This window comes from Panulirus ornatus, chromosome 64 (genome assembly GCF_036320965.1).
Source record: "Panulirus ornatus isolate Po-2019 chromosome 64, ASM3632096v1, whole genome shotgun sequence".
Lineage (NCBI taxonomy): Eukaryota > Metazoa > Arthropoda > Malacostraca > Decapoda > Palinuridae > Panulirus > Panulirus ornatus.
Genome location: NC_092287.1, coordinates 2,174,952 through 2,192,812, shown reverse-complemented (window position 1 = coordinate 2,192,812; position 17,861 = coordinate 2,174,952). Strand labels below are relative to the sequence as shown.

Here is a 17,861-nt window from a genome sequence, read left to right as displayed (position 1 = left end):
ACTTCAACACTCTTAAAAGCATCCTTATTACTTCAATTAACATATTAAACCTTTCACTCTGAGAGCCTTTAGCACAAATCTCAGAACCTATCGGGTCAATGATCCAACATGCATCATACATCAGAGGGAGAATTCTGGTTGATGGAGTAAACGATTTGAGTACTACCACTGACTGGATATGTGAAGCAAATGAATTTAAAAATAATAATAAATGACATACAAAACCTTAATTAATATGAAAGGACAAAGAGACGTAGTAAATATGCAAGAGGGGTCTCTTGAGAAAGAAAATTGTGCAAGGATGTAAATATAAAAAAGTTTAGTTTTTGCACACTGCCACTACACATTATGTCTTGTAAAAGTGGTAATCTCTGTGTCTCCCAGTTACTGAGAACTGCATAGTTTCATTATACTACCCATCAGTACCTAAAATAGTTAAATTTGGAAAAGATCAAAACCTATCCTGTAAAAGTGAATCCTCACCTGTCTCTACAGATGGATCAATATATCCATGCTGCTGAGTAAAAGGTGGAACTTGTTGTTCTGGGATAGACCGTTGTCTCTGAGATGAGTATCTTTTTGGTCGTGAAGATGAGCTATCTCCTCCAGGTGAGGCATTACCTCCACGACTGCCTCGACCCTGCATATTTGCAACAGCAGCTGCTGAATCCTGGAGTCGGGGAGGCACTGTGTTGCGCCTGTTATCCACATTTCCACTCCCACCACCTAAAAACAGATGTCTAATTTACACCTAATTCAATGAAGACACCATTCAGGATCATTACAGTATAAAAAGGAGGGTTGTTAAGAAAGTCTATTTGAATTACGTATGGAATAAAAGTACTTGTAATATCGTGAACTTTTGATATAAGGACACTAGAACGTGAAACTATGCGAGGTTTAAGAATGAGGGAATTTTTCAGGGTTCATACTTCACTGCATGTTGCATACCTGCAATATTCCAAATGGATGATTTAAAAAAAAGAAAAAGTGTGAACAATACCACTAAAACTGTTATTCTTAAGTTATGGATATAAGGAAAATCAAGAAGTTATCTCCAAGGTAATGGGAGACAATATAACCTGTTTCTACAACATGTTAAAGACTTTCTCCCCTTGTGTGTCATTACTTTCTAAAAGAACAGAGGAAGGCTTAGAAAATTTTCTTGGAGGTTCTTACGTAAGTTTCCATCACTACCTAACTTTTTTTTATGGCAACCAATTGATAGATTTAAAAAAAACATTTAAATATACATCAAGGTCCTTGGTGCAATGAGGAGTAGCTTGAATGTGAGGTCACTGCTTATGGGTGTGAGGCGAGGTCACTGCTTATGGGTGTGAGGAGACGACACTGCTTATGGGGTGTGAGGACAAAGATAATGTCTGATGGTGCAGTAGTCCCTGCAGTGTCATTTAGATGCAAAGCATGAGCCCCACAACAAAATATAAGAAAGAGGATGGATGTGTGAGAAATGAGGGCTGACCAAATACAATATGCTTGGGTAAAAGAGGGGTATGATAATAGAGAGTGCAAGAATGAGAGAGCTAAAGGTGTGCTGAAATTGTTTGGACAAATGGAGGGGATAAGTGAAATGAGGCTGACTAAGGGGTATACACGTCAAAAGTGGAGGGTAAATTGAGGAGGATGTGAAAGGATGGAAAGCATGATGCTTAGAGTGATTAGGCAAGGCCTGAATATGCAAGAGGGTGTGTGGCATGCATATGATAGAGCAAGTTGGAATGAAGTGGCATACACATGAAGCAGTCAAGGGAAACCAAAACAGGTCTGTGGGTGAGGTTTGGCTGTGGATGGGGAGGTTCTAGTCTTGTTACATCATACATAACAGTTATATAGCGAATATACAGGAGTAGATGAAATGTGAATAAAATCAAAGGACTTTAACACCTCAACTCCTCCAAACAGATAATCAAGAGAAAGACTCTCAAAACTGGATATGTAGTTTGGGAGAGTGTGGAAGGAGAAAGGTGTGTGATTGTAAGCAACAATAATGTAATGATATACAGGAAAAGGACAAGATTAATTCCGACTTGAAATTCTTTCATAGATTTGTCATACAGCATCACAAATCTAGTCGTACGTGTACAGGGTGCCTCTTTTCATCCTCATATTAATTTTAACATAAACTATTATTGTTAAAGAAAGATAAATTAGCCCACAAGTAACTTAGTTGGTAGGCAGCCAACGACCAGTACTACCTGCCTAGGTATCAAGAGAGTTAGTGAGCCAGGACTTCAGTAGTTGTCAAGTTGCACTCTCTGACCCACGTAGCTGTCTTTTCTTTCTGCCTCACTAACATGTGTACTACTGGCATTCTGTCCACAAAAATACAATCTCTCCTTGTCATATGTAACACTTGACAACACTTAACTCATGCAGCTCATTCTTCATAGCTCGCTCCAGATTTTCCTATGGTGAGCACCATGTAGCTAACCCTGTCTTTTGGTAAAATAGTAGGAACAGAAGATAGAAGAAGTAGGTAGGAACATTTAGGCAGGATCATTAGGTAGAAACATTAAGTAGATGTATTAGGTAGGAGCATTAGACAGAAGAAGTAATTAGGGACATTACATAGGAGCCTCTGCAAACACTGTGCTAAACTAGCCTTCTGCCAGTTGCCTGTTAAGGGTGAGGCACTAAAGGCTGTGAAGTGGCAATGGAGCTCTGGAGACTCTGTAGCTGTGGCCACCCTTTTATGGAGTTTCAATTGGAACAGGCGTCAGAGATATACACAGATTCGCACATCTATTTCAATGCTGTAAATCAAGTCAGTATGACTGCCAGGCTGGTAATGCACAAAAACTTCTCTCCACAATCAAGCATCCATTGACAACTCATTTTCAAGTGACTCAACTATGGTGTAGAGTCACATGCATATGCAAAAACCGATGTGGACACTAAGAATAGTAAGATAATTCTTCCTCTGCTTTGCAGACAAACCTAAAAGGCAATTTAGATGACTAACAGAAAGTAAAGTGTACATGTAACAACACTTACGGTTTTTGTTCCTTAAAAGCTCCTCCTTATTTTGTGAGCTAACAGTGACGTTCTTTAGCTCCGCTGTTATCTCTTCCACATCTTTAGGTGAATGAGGAATATGTTGCTGGGGTATCCGTTGCTGCTGTCCTCCTCGGTTCCCACGCCCAATAGATCGATTGTCTATGTAGTTGTTTCCTCCCCGCTCATCCATATATCTGTTGATAAATAATCATCACAGCACCTCCATATGAATGGATGTCAAAGTACGGACATCTCGCATTTTGTCAAAATATCTATACAATCTTCTCCCGATGAGTGGTCAAGATCTTCACTAGATCTGCAGCAGAATTTCGACAATGCAAAAACCTAATGTTCTCACTGATGCTACTACGTTTGTGAATCAAGAACCATTGCAACACAAACCTCGCCAGGTGGTAGAGTGTCCCGCAGTGTATCGAGACAGACCTCCCCAGAACTTTTTTAAAGGGGAAGTAAATGTTTATAGTTGTGTTACTGGAGTGATAGTTTTCATACATGGTGCTTTGACAAGAAAATAGTGAAATTGGAAAAAATGTAGCTTAGACATTGAAGCTTATTGATACAGTGGTGAAATTGATGAGAACTACTATTGACGTTTGTGTAAATAAATTATACATTTCCCTTTTCCATAGCCAGAGGTTGAACCATTATGTGACATTCATTTTTTCATTTCATTTCAAGCTAGAAGTTTCAGTTTTCTAAATTATTTACATTTTTCATATGTATATATATGTATATGTGTGTGTGTGTGTGTGTATATGTGCGTATGTATGTGTATGTATATATATATGTATATATATATATATATTATCCCTGGGGATAGGGGTGAAAGAATACTTCCCACGCATTCCTCACGTGTCGTAGAAGGCGACTAGAGGGGACGGGAGCGGGGGGCCAGAAATCCTCCCCTCCTTGTATTTTTTAACTTTCTAAAATGGAAAACAGAAGAAGGAGTCACGCGGGGAGTGCTCATCCTCCTCGAAGGCTCAGACTGGGGTGTCTAAATGTGTGTGGATGTAACCAAGATGTGAAAAAAGGAGAGATAGGTAGTATGTTTGAGGAAAGGAACCTGGATGTTTTGGCTCTGAGTGAAACAAAGCTCAAGGGTAAAGGGGAAGAGTGGTTTGGGAATGTCTTGGGAGTAAAGTCAGGGGTTAGTGAGAGGACAAGAGCAAGGGAAGGAGTAGCAGTACTCCTGAAACGGGAGTTGTGGGAGTATGTGATAGAATGTAAGAAAGTAAATTCTCAATTAATATGGGTAAAACTGAAAGTTGATGGAGAGAGATGGGAGATGGGTGATTATTGGTGCATATGCACCTGGGCATGAGAAGAAAGATCATGAGAGGAAAGTGTTTTGGGAGCAGCTGAATGAGTGTGTTAGTGGTTTTGATGCACGAGACCGGGTTATAGTGATGGGTGATTTGAATGCAAAGGTGAGTAATGTGGCAGTTGAGGGAATAATTGGTATACATGGGGTGTTCAGTGTTGTAAATGGAAATGGTGAAGAGCTTGTAGATTTATGTGCTGAAAAAGGACTGGTGATTGGGAATACCTGGTTTAAAAAGCAAGATATACATAAGTATACGTATGTAAGTAGGAGAGATGGCCAGAGAGCGTTATTGGATTATGTGTTAATTGACAGGCGTGCGAAAGAGAGACTTTTGGATGTTAATGTGCTGAGAGGTGCAACTGGAGGGATGTCTGATCATTATCTTGTGGAGGCTAAGGTGAAGATTTGTATGGGTTTTCAGAAAAGAAGAGTGAATGTTGGGGTGAAGAGGGTGGTGAGAGTAAGTGAGCTTGGGAAGGAGACTTGTGTGAGGAAGTACCAGGAGAGACTGAGTACAGAATGGAAAAAGGAGAGAACAATGGAAGTAAGGGGAGTGGGGGAGGAATGGGATGTATTTAGGGAATCAGTGTTGGATTGCGCAAAAGATGCTTGTGGCATGAGCTCTTGCATTCACCTCCTTAACAACCCATCCATAAACAAATCAAACAACCATGGAGACATCACATACCCCTGCCGTAACCCAACATTCACTGATAACCAATCACTTTCCTCTCTTCCTACCCATACACATGCCTTACATCCTCAATAAAAACTTTTCACTACTTCTAGCAACTTGCCTCCCACACCATATATTCTTAATAACAAAAGATGCTTGTGGCATGAGCTCTTGCATTCACCTCCTTAACAACCCATCCATAAACAAATCAAACAACCATGGAGACATCACATACCCCTGCCGTAACCCAACATTCACTGATAACCAATCACTTTCCTCTCTTCCTACCCATACACATGCCTTACATCCTCAATAAAAACTTTTCACTACTTCTAGCAACTTGCCTCCCACACCATATATTCTTAATAACTTTCACAGAGCATCTCCATCAACTTTATCATATATCTTCTCCAGATCCATAAATCCTACATACAAATCCATTTGATTTTCTAGGTATTTCTCACATACATTCTTCACAGCAAACACCTGATCCACACATCCTCTATCACTTCTGAAATCACACCGCTCTTCCCCAATCTTCACCCTCTCAATCAATACCCTCCCATATAATTCCCCAGGAATACTCAACAAACTTATACCTCTGTAATTTGAACACTCACCTTTATCCCCTTTGCCTTTGTACAATGGCACTATGCATGCATTCCGCCAATCCTCAGGCACCTCACTATGAGTCATACATACATCAAATATCCTTACCAAAAAGTCAACAACACCGTCACCCCCTTTTTAAATAAATGCCACTGCAATACCATCCAAACCTGCCGCCTTGCCAGTTTTCATCTTCCACAAAGCTTTCTCTACCTCATCTCTGTTTACCAAATCATTCTCCCTGACCCTCTCACTTTGCACACCACCTCGACCAAAATACCCTATATCTGCCACACTATCATCTAAAACATTCAAAAAACCTTCAAAATACACACTCCATCTCCTTCTCACATCACCACTACTTGTTATTACCCCCCCATTAGCCCCCTTCACCGATGTTCCCATTTGTTCTCTTGTCTTACGCACTTTATTTACCTCCTTCCAAAACATCTTTTTATTCTCCCTAAAATTTAATGATACTCTCTCACCCCAACTCTTATTTGCCCTCTTTTTCACCTCTTGAACCTTTCTCTTGACCTCCTGCCTCTTTCTTTTATACATCTCCCAGTCATTTGCACTATTTCCCAGCAAATATCATCCAAATGCCTCTCTCTTCTCTTTCATTAATAATCTTACTTCTTCATCCCACCACTCACTACCCTTTCTAATCTGCCCACCTCCCATGCTTCTCATACCACAAGCATCTTTTGCGCAAGCCATCACCGCTTCCCTAAATACATCCCATTCCTCCCCCATTCCCCTTACGTCCTTTGCTCTCACCTTTTCCATTCTGCACTCAGTCTCTCCTGGTACTCTCTCACACAAGTCTCCCTCTCAAGCTCACTTACTCTCACCACTCTCTTCACCCCAACATTCTCTCTTCTTTTCTGAAAACCTCTACAAATCTTCACCTTTGCCTCCACAAGATAATGATCAGACATCCCTCCACTTGCACCTCTCAGCACATTAACATCCAAAGGTCTCCCTTTCACGTGCCTATCAATTAACATGTAATCCAATAATGCTCTTTGGCCATCTCTCCTACTTACATACGTATACTTATGTATATCTCTTTTTAAACCAGGTATTCCCAGTCACCAGTCCTTTTTCAGCACACAAATCTACAAGCTCTTCACCATTTCCATTTACAACACTGAACACCTTATGTACACCAATTATTCCCTCAACTGCCACATTACTCACCTTTGCATTCAAATCACCCATCACTTTACCCTGGTCTCGTGCATCAAAACTACTAACCCACTCACTCAGCTGCTCCCAAAACACTTGCCTCTCATGATCTTTCCTCTCATGCCCAGGTGCACAGGCACCAGTAATCACCCATCTCTCTCCATCCACTTTCAGTTTTACCCATATCAATCTAGAGTTTACCTTCTCACACTCTATCACATACTCCCACCACTCCTGTTTCAGTATTGCTACTCCTTCCTTGCTCTTGTCCTCTCACCAACCCCTGACTTTATTCCCAAACCACTCTTCCCCTTTACCCTTGAGCTTTGTTTCACTCAGAGCCAAAACATCCAGGTTCCTTTCCTCAAACATACTACCTATCTCTTCTTTTTTCTCATCTTGGTTACATCCACACACATTTAGATACCCCAATCTGAGCCTTCGAGGAGGATGAGCACTCCCAGCATGACTCCTTCTGTTAAAATACAAGGAGGGAAGCGTTTCTAAATAAATAAGTCTCTAATAAATAAATGGGGGTACAATTACTTAAGGCCAAAATATCTGACATCTCACTTATTTTCTGAACGGTAAATGAAAATTAAGCATTCAGTCATACCTATGCGGATCTCTGTTATAGCCTCGGCCAGACCCTCTCCCACGACCCTTGCCACCTCTGCCACGACCAACAAGGCCATCAGAACGGACATCCTGAGGCTGGGGACTGATTCCAGAGTTCCTGTGCTGCTGATAGTAGTGTTGTTGCTGATGATGATGCTGGGGTTGCTGCTGCTGTAGTGGTGGTGGCGGAGGTGGTAATTGTTGCTGTTTGTGATTTTCATTATCACCTACAAAAGAAACCTATTCTTTAGAAAAAACTGACATACAAATTCTAAACTGATGCTACAAATACTAAGAACACTGTAAAGATATCACCTACATCATCTAATCTTTAGAAGTTACTTCTGAACCATGTTTTCAATCAGAATACTAAAAGCATAATAACACTCCATATATTCACTATAAAGCATCACTCTTGCATACATATTCCATTAATCCATTCTTCCAATTACTGTTGGCCCTTAAGGAAAAAAGTAGCATAACTGGTCCAGTTCTCAGTGTCTAGTTGTATGTGGGAGATTAAAGAGTGAAATAATATTTTCATGTCCACATTTCCTAGGAAAGCTTTCAACATGGTAACCATACGTTCATGTACGTATGCTTGGGACTGTCAGTATACACATTTCTGATCTCTCAACATCATTCAAATAATTTTTTTCATACTTGATGTTGAAGAAAGGCAACATACTCTAGGATTCCTCCTATGGGGTTCTCCTGCAGCTTTAAGGCTACACTGAAATCAAAAGCAGGGTAATTATAGACTCCTTTAGAGCAGTAAGATCCTTAATGAGGCTGTAATGCTTATTGTCAACTGATGAAAATATATCTGGTAACACCTCAATCTTCCATATTTATATCTATCTATCTTTCTCAACAGACTGCATACTTGCCCCTCTCTCCAAAACTCTTGCATTTACCTCCCCATCCAAAAACAAAGTAACAACCATGGAGACATCACGAACCCCTGCCACAAACCAACATTCACTGAGAACCAATCCCTTTCCTCTCTTCCTACTCGCAAACATGCCTTACACCCCCGATAAGTTGCTAGAAGCAGTGAAAAAGTTTTTATCGGGGGTGTAAGGCATGTGTGTGAGTAGGAAGGGGGAAGTGATTGGTTCTCATTGAATGTTGATTGGCAGAGGTGCGTGATGTCTCCATGGTTGTTTAATTTACTTATGGATGGGGTTGTTAGGGAGGTAAATGCAAGAGTTTTGGAGAGAGAGGAAAGTATGCAGTCTGTTGTGGATGGGAGAGTATGCAGTCTGTTGTGGATGGGAGGGCTTGGGAAGTGAGTCAGTTGTTGTTTGCTGATGACGCAGCGCTGGTTGCTGATTCAGGTGAGAAACTGCAGGAGCTGGTGACTGAGTTCAGTAAAGTGTGTGAAAGAAGAGAGCTGACAGTGGGTGTGAATGAGAGCAAGGATATTGGGTACAGAGGGGTTGAGGGACAAGTCAATTGGGACATAGGTTTGAATAGAGGAAGTGAAGTGATTTAGATATCTGAGAGCGGATTTGGCAGCGGATGGAACCATGGAAGCAGAAGTGAGTCACAGGATGGGGGCGGGAGCGAAAGTTCTGAGAGCACTGAAGAATATGTGGACTCTGCAAGCATGTGGTTACACCACAAGTGAAAAGTTACCTTCTGGTAGGTTGTTTGCAGAATGTGCTTGATGACTGGGGTGGAGTGCAAAGTGAGAAGGTCATGGAGAATAGTTTGGTGAACAGAGATGAGACAATAAGGAGTACAGTCATATCAAGGGGCTTCTCACTCCAAAAGAGTTCATTTCCCTCCTCCTTATTGAAGCACAGCCTAAAAATCTTCAGGAGTCCCATAAAAGGGGTCCTGGGAGTTTTACAACTAAGTTACCTATATCATCATTACTCCATTACAAACCAGATACATACAGCCTCTGCAACACCACTCATACACATATCCTCTCTCCCCACATCACATGAGTTACAATGAAAAATGGGCCCTCAAACTTATATAAGTGCTTTCTACCTTTTCACATTATATACTAAGCTGTTTCATCCGTGGAACCAACATCTTCAATCATACCAATGCCACTCACAAAATGGTTCCATTGCATCAATTTTCTAATCATTCCCATACACCTTCAATTGAAATACCTCTATCCCTAATCATATTCATTCCCTCTATATTACCATACCATCTCACCAATACAGTCTTAACTTTATGTATAACTTCTGCATTCCCATTATTCCTTACATCACAGTTACTAGCCTCTATCCACTTGCCATAGAACAAACAAAACTCAACAGAAAAGTGAACTAAATTATTTACTACTATCCTTGTCTCAAATCATAATCAAAATAATATCAATAAAACATACACATACAAAGAAAAGTATACAAACAAATAAATATCTAACCTATGTGCAAATTTTCTAAGTTTGTTCGCTGTGGCTCTTGTCTAGGTGACTGAGACTCAGGTTTGATGTGTTCAATGTTGGATTCATTAACTTCATGCTTTTTGTAGTGTTGCGGGGAATTCAGAGCAGGGAATTCTTCATTTTCTAAAGTCTTCCGACTGCCAGCGAGAGATCTAGGTCCACCTCTCCCAAGACCTCCACGTATGCCACCACCACGGACAGGCTTGGCATAGGCATCTAGATCCTCCCAGTTGCGTGTGTACTTGTTAGGACCTCGCCTGTACAAACAACATTTATCTAAATCTCAAATATTATAATATAATCCGTATATGTTCAGAACCTACACTTTAATCACTCAATTCAGAAATTCTAATGCATTACATAAAAAAAAGATGGAAAAGTCATCAGATTCACAAAAACATTCAAAAGGAGAGGTGGCTAGGCAGTAAGTCCAAACAAGGAAACTTGACATCCCTGCCCTCCTGCAACCCTGTAAAGTTCCGCCAAATTTAATTCAACTCGTGTAATTGGTTTAATTTTTGTTGCTTTTGTAATTCTTTAGGTCTGCAATGTAATTGTGAAGTTGTCTGTTTGTATATGAAAAGACTTTCATATTGTTTTACATGGGGTAGAGGGAGGTTAAGTATAAAAAGATTAAAAAGGATTGGAAGACATGTTGCTCCTAAAGGGACTTCATCATAGAACTTGAAAATTTGGGAGAAAAGCCTCTGTGGATGACACTATCTTAAAAGCTGGCTTTGAAATCAACCATTCATTTTTTGTCATTTTTGTGAAAAATGGTGTAAATTTTTTTTATGAGCATATGTTGTGAAAATGGAGAGAATGATTGAGGAAAGATTGACAAAGAGGATATATGTGTCAGAGGTGGAGGGAACAAGAAGTGGGAGACCAAATTGGAAGTGGAAAGATGGAGTGAAAAAGATTTTGAGCAATAAGGGCCTGAACATACAGGAGGGTGAAAGGCGTGCAAGGAATAGAATGAATTGGAACGATGTGGTATACTGGGGTTGACGTGCTGTCAATGGATTGAACCAGGGCATGTGAAGCGTCTGGGGTAAACCATGAAAAGTTTTGTGAGGCCTGGATGTGGAAAGGGAGCAGTAGTTTCGCTGCATTATACATGACAGCTAAAGACTGAGTTTGAACGAATGTAGCCTTTGTTTTTCCAAGCGCTACCTCGCACGCATGCAGGGGAGGGGGATGTCATTTCATGTGTGGCAGGGTGGCGACAGGAATAAATAAAGGCAGCAAGTATGGATTATGTACATGTGTATATATGTATATGTCTGTGTATGTATGTATATGTATACACTGAAATGTATAGGTATGTATATGTGCGTGTGTGGACGTGTATGTATATACATGTGTATGTGGGTGGGTTGGGCCATTTCTTTCATCTGTTTCCTTGCGCTACCTCGCTGACACGAAAGACAGCGACAAAGTATAATAAATAAATAAATGTTGTGAACAGTTGAATGTTTTTTGAAATGCATGTTTAGTTAAAGGTAGATATGGCAATGTTATAGTAACTGAATGTGCTTAGACTTATAAATGTTACTGATGAGTGCATTTATCTACCATACTTTACTTTTATGTTTTAAACAATTTATCTTTATCCTTTTTATTATTTTACTGTTTAAATGCATTATAAAGAGATGTTCTGGAAGGAGGTACATAAAGTGCATAAGACAAGGTAGCAAATGGGAACTTAAGTGAAGGGGGCTAATGGGGAGGTGATAACAAGTAGTGGTGATGTGAGAAGGAGATGGAGTGAGTATTTTGAAGGTTTGTTGAATGTGTTTAATGATAGAGTGGCAGATATAGGGTGTTTTGGTCGAGGTGGTGTGCAAAGTGAGAGGGTTAGGGAAAATGATTTGGTAAATAGAGAAGAGGTAGTAAAAGCTTTGCGGAAGATGAAAGCCGGCAAGGCAGCAAGTTTGGATGGTATTGCAGTGGAATTCATTAAAAAAGGGGGTGACTGTATTGTTGACTGGTTGGTAAGGTTATTTAATGTATGTATGATTCATGGAGAGGTGCCTGAGGATTGGCGGAATGCTTGCATAGTGCCATTGTACAAAGGCAAAGGGGATAAGAGTGAGTGCTCAAATTACAGAGGTATAAGTTTGTTGAGTATTCCTGGTAAATTATATGGGAGGGTATTGATTAAGAGCGTGAAGGCATGTACAGAGCATCAGATTGGGGAAGAGCAGTGTGGTTTCAGAAGTGGTAGAGGATGTGTGGATCAGGTGTTTGCTTTGAAGAATGTATGTGAGAAATACTTAGAAAAGCAAATGGATTTGTATGTAGCATTTATGGATCTGGAGAAGGCATATGATAGAGTTGATAGAGATGCTCTGTGGAAGGTACTAAGAATATATGATGTATGAGGCAAGTTGTTAGAAGCAGTGAAAAGTTTTTATCGAGGATGTAAGGCATGTGTACGTGTAGGAAGAGAGGAAAGTGATTGGTTCTCAGTGAATGTAGGTTTGCGGCAGGGGTGTGTGATGTCTCCATGGTTGTTTAATTTTTTATGGATGGGGTTGTTAGGGAGGTGAATGCAAGAGTTTTGGTAAGAGGGGCAAGTATGCAGTCTGTTCTGGATGAGAGAGCTTGGGAAGTGAGTCAGTTGTTGTTCGCTGATGATACAGCGCTGGTGGCTGACTCATGTGAGAAACTGCAGAAGCTGGTGACTGAGTTTGGTAAAGTGTGTGAAAGAAGAAAGTTAAAGAGTAAATGTGAATAAGAGCAAGGTTATTAGGTACAGTAGGGTTGAGGGTCAAGTCAATTGAGAGGTAAGTTTGAATGGAGAAAAACTGGAGGAAGTAAAGTGTTTTAGATATCTGGGAGTGGATCTGGCAGCGGATGGAACCATGGAAGTGGAAGTGAATCATAGGGTGGGGAAGGGGGCGAAAATCCCGGGAGCCTTGAAGAATGTGTGGAAGTCGAGAACATTATCTCGGAAAGCAAAAATGGGTATGTTTGAAGGAATAGTGGTTCCAACAATGTTGCATGGTTGCGAGGCATGGGCTATGGATAGAGTTGTGCACAGGAGGGTGGATGTGCTGGAAATGAGATGTTTGAGGACAATATGTGGTGTGAGGTGGTTTGATTGAGTAAGTAACGTAAGGGTAAGAGAGATGTGTGGAAATAAAAAGAGCGTGGTTGAGAGAGCAGAAAAGGGTGTTTTGAAATGGTTTGGTCACATGGAGAGAAAGAGTGAGGAAAGATTGACCAAGAGGATATATGTGTCGGAGGTGGAGGGAACGAGGAGAAGTGGGAGACCAAATTGGAGGTGGAAAGCTGGAGTGAAAAAGATTTTGAGTGATCGGGGCCTGAACATGCAGGAGGGTGAAAGGCGGGCAAGGAATACAGTGAACTGGATCGAAGTGGTATACCGGGGTCGATGTGGTGTCAATGGATTGAATCAGGGCATGTGAAGCGTATGGGGTAAACCATGGAAAGTTGTGTGGGGCCTGGATGTGGAAAGGGAGCTGTGGTTTAGGGCATTATTACATGACAGCTAGAGACTGAGTGTGAACGAATGGGGCCTTTGTTGTCTTTTCCTAGCGCTACCTCACACACATGAGGGGGGAGGGGGATGTTATTCCATGTGTGGCGAGGTGGTGATGGGAATAAATAAAGGCAGACAGTATGAATTATGTACACATGTATATATGTATATGTCAGTGTGTGTGTATATATATATGTGTACATTGAGATGTATAGGTATGTATATTTGCGTGTGTGGACGTGTATGTATATACATGTGTATGGGGGTGGGTTGGGCCATTTCTTTCGTCTGTTTCCTTGCGCTACCTCGCAAACACGGGAGACAGCGACAAAGCAAAATAATGATAATAAAAAAAATAAATGCATTATCAAAATGGGCACACAAATGGAGCAGTTTAGTGCATTAACATGTTAAACAATTTTTCTGGTTGTCATCTACGAAAACTGCTCTTGTAACTGCCATACTCTATGATCAAATATGGCACAGCCAGCAGTGCCAGTTAATCCAGGAATTCATGTACATAAATAAACGTAAAACTAAATCCCAAGTGGCCAAATAAATTATGAAGCAGTCTGTGGCCCTCAACTGTGGATGGTTGACTATGGTTTTGTATGTTACACAAGACAGCTAAAAGGCGATTATCTGCAGAGGAGGGCATTGTTTGTCTGTTCCTGAGGCTACATCAATTAGGCAAGAAAGGAAATTGAACATAAGAAAATCCCAAGCTCATTCATCTGAAGTTTTCACAAAATTAAGCCACAAATTTTCTTTCTATGAGAAACTAGTGCTCGTTTAGTATTTTTTCCATAATCACATTTCCTTCTTTCTTTTTTACTAAGCATATAATTCCTAGGAACAAACTTACATAACACTTCCTCAAGGTGTCTAAACCAACCTCGAAACTGCTCCAGTTACTGATTTCTATGAAACTGGAAGACTGACTGACTAGTAACAAGTATTTTTTCACAGCATGCATTATCACAAGACATACCCATACAAAAGTAAAAAAGCAAGCATTCAAACTTAAAAGCTTTTCTTTTCATATTCAGGGAAATGAGTTCTTATGTAACAAAGATACAGCCCAAAAATATCAAGGATCTCAATCTGCTGAGATTTTCAATAAGAATTGTTCATTAATATCCCATGTTCAAATGTGAAGACTTACCTACAGTACAACAAAGCCAAATTCAATTCAACAAAACAATTAGTTTCAAAAAGACTCTAAAGAGAAACATAGTAATGACCATGATAATTGTTCAATGATGAACGATAAATTTCAAATACGGATATTATGAATATTCTTCTCCAACCATCCCAATGTATTCCAAAACCACTTTTTGAAATAGACCATCTGAGTGTTAGACAGGAGAATAAAAAAATAAGAGAAAATGATGAATGGCATCAGCACAGCCAGCCGAGCTAGATAGTGGTAAAAACAACCCAATCTAATCCTTACCCATAACGTCTTCTGCGTCGAGCCCGTGGAGGACCCTCTTCATTACGGATGTCATAACCATATATAGCAATCAATTCTTCCCGAGTCTTGGGAGCTTGATCAAGCTCATTGAACTTGTCATGATTCCATTTATCATCCTCCTTCCACACTTTCTTTTTACCAGTTTCCTTTTTAGCAACTGGTTCCTCAGGACTGCAATTACAATATTAGAACATTAGGGTACAAGTTACATAAAAGCTAATACAGAGTTATGTGAAGATCAACTCCCTAATGAAATGGAAAATTTCCCATACCAAACAGCTTACTGGATACATGCTGATAGGTAACTAACTGAACATAAAGACATGATATTGTATATGGCATATCCTACTTATGCAGTTATTTTGCCCCAAAACTCACGTTTTTTCAACACCATCTTCAGCAGCAGTGCGGTCATCATGCTCATAGAAAGTTCCTTTCTTTGGGATGTACTGAGGGTTTTTCCGATCTTCATCATCATCTAGCTGTTTGTTGTCCTACAGGAAGAGCAAAATCTCAAAAATAATGGACTCCTCTCACTAAAATATAAAGTTCATCCAAAGCATTCCATAAAAACTACTAATGTCTTACCACAGACTCATCAGAGATGCAATACAACAAAAACCAAAACTCAAGAGTATACCCTGTCATCATTTGGAGTATAAAAACATGTCAACTCTACTGGGCTGTGACCATTAACTACTTGATCATTAGATTATCAGGAATTAAAACAGCAGGTTGTCTCACCTCCCCAATTCCTACTCCATCAGGCATGATAATGAGTTCATCATCATCCTCCTCTTCCTCTTCCCCCAGCTCTTCCTCATCAGCACTCTCATATTCACTATCACCACCATCACTTCCCTGAAAAGACATGTACAATATATACTGACAGTTAGCAACTTATGTAATAGTCAAGCAAAAATTATCAAAGCTAGCCAAGGCAAGCCAAGGGTTTTATAATACCTAATTAGAGTATGCCAGGGACTTGACAATATATAAGCAAGCAGAGTGCATGAAAGCAAGAAATATATGTGGATCAACAAAAATTCAATGGTGGGTTGCCATTAAATACAGATCAAGAGTAAGTAGTTCATGATGAACAAAAATGTCAAGTTAATGCCAGTGAATCTTACTTAAAATGCATGATTTGTACAGGCAGGCTTGAGGTTAGTGTAAAATATGTGGATATTTTTCTGGGTCAATAACATAAAATGCAAACTGCAACCAGCAAAATTTTGGAGTCAGCACCAAATTGTCAAGCCGCAAATCTATATCAGCAAAAACATTAAAATATCAAATAAGTAAACACAATAATATAATAATAAAGTGAGAAGCTCCATACACTGAAGATTAATTAAAGTATTTCTACCCATATGGTTCACAAACCTACTACAGTTTTCTAAGGGGTCATGTCCCAAACTAACATACAGTAACTCCTACAATGGTAAACCCTCAGTGCAAAAGATGAGTTGATAGCTGACAGTGGATAAGCATACCGTATAACTGACTGAATATAACAAGATTAGAGTGCTGGTGAAAATAGGATGAAATGAAATATAAATGGCAAGGTAAAGAAGTAGGAAAGTGTTCAGTTGGCAGACAGAATGGGTATGTGGGTTACAATGGGTAGCAGCAATAAACTAATGAACTAAGTAGAACACATACACTGATGTATTATATCTCCTTTTATTTCCATTATACGGTATATCATACAGTATAATACAGGATTATCATACATTACAGATGGAAGTAACAATCACTCATTTATATTTGCTTTAACAAAGAAATCAAGATCTACTTCAAAATGGAATATTACTGTAACCAGGAGAGAGTAGAAAGTCATACATATGAAAGTGAAAACAACATGAGATTTCCAACTGGAAACATGGTGACACGTTAGTAGTTTACAATTATTCAACAAGTAAAAGGTGACCACTGACTGGAAAATTGAAGTGTTTGTTTGAGGTTAGGGTGCATAAATTTCAAATGGCTGAGAAACATATGTAACATTCATGAGCAGCATTTAGATTAGATTTCAAAAGACTAATGCAGCCTAGGTTTCAGATAGAAAGTGACCATATCCACCTATCAAATGATAATAAAAATAAATCTTTATTATATGATATAACTACTAAAACAAAGTGAAATGTGTAAGAGTATGAAATAGAAAGTGATGGCCTCTACCAAGGATAGAGCAGCCAAGGTTGCCCTGCCTCAAGCTACCGACCCTGCCTCTCCAGCAACTTCAACACACTCTCAAAAATTCAAAGGTTACAACTTGCAAACTCCCTCCCGATTAAACAAACCTGTAAATTTCGAAGGAAGAGCTATGCTTCTTTTAATGATTATCTTTCATATCATGCAAGACAACAACTAAAGTTTCCTTTAACTATTACTATTTTACTCCCATTAAATCATCTTTTTACATCTTGGAAGATGATATTCATAACATTATAATTCATCAATAAAATCTGTACATCAACCTTCATTCTATCAAATGACTACATGGAATCTTTAAGTGCAAAAGCTACCATCATCAATAATCAAATGTCTTTTAGAATTACTATTTTTCTTACTATACATATATATTTTTGCTTTGTCGCTGTCTCCTGCGTTAGCAAGGTAACGCAAGGAAACAGACGAAAGAATGGCCCAACCCACCCACATACACGTCCACACACGCAAATACATATATATATATATATATATATATATATATATATATATATATATATATATATATATATATATATATACACATTCATATCTATTATACTTGATTGCCATTTCCCGTGACAGCGAAGCAGCACCAGGAAACAGACAAAAAATGGCCCATCTACTCATATACACATATGTGTACATAAATACCCAAACATGCACTTATACATACATATACATATCAACGCATACACATACATACACAGACATACACATATATACAAATGTACATATTCATACTTGCTTGCCTTCATCCATTCCTGTCACTACCCCACCCCA

General features: G+C 39.5%; 1 protein-coding gene across 5 annotated transcripts in view; it reads right to left on the bottom strand.

The window, feature by feature from the left end:
- btz (CASC3 exon junction complex subunit) overlaps nucleotides 1-17,861 on the bottom strand; it is a 54,113-nt gene that overhangs the window by 24,452 nt on the left and 11,800 nt on the right. For all 5 annotated transcript variants that reach the window (XM_071657162.1, XM_071657163.1, XM_071657165.1 and 2 more), the window contains 7 exons: nucleotides 15,609-15,725; nucleotides 15,243-15,358; nucleotides 14,844-15,035; nucleotides 9,856-10,133; nucleotides 7,459-7,687; nucleotides 3,016-3,212; nucleotides 484-726 (listed from right to left, as the gene is read on the bottom strand). In XM_071657162.1, the coding sequence (XP_071513263.1) occupies nucleotides 484-726; nucleotides 3,016-3,212; nucleotides 7,459-7,687; nucleotides 9,856-10,133; nucleotides 14,844-15,035; nucleotides 15,243-15,358; nucleotides 15,609-15,725 (1,372 nt within the window). The remainder of the gene's footprint in view (nucleotides 1-483; nucleotides 727-3,015; nucleotides 3,213-7,458; nucleotides 7,688-9,855; nucleotides 10,134-14,843; nucleotides 15,036-15,242; nucleotides 15,359-15,608; nucleotides 15,726-17,861) is intronic.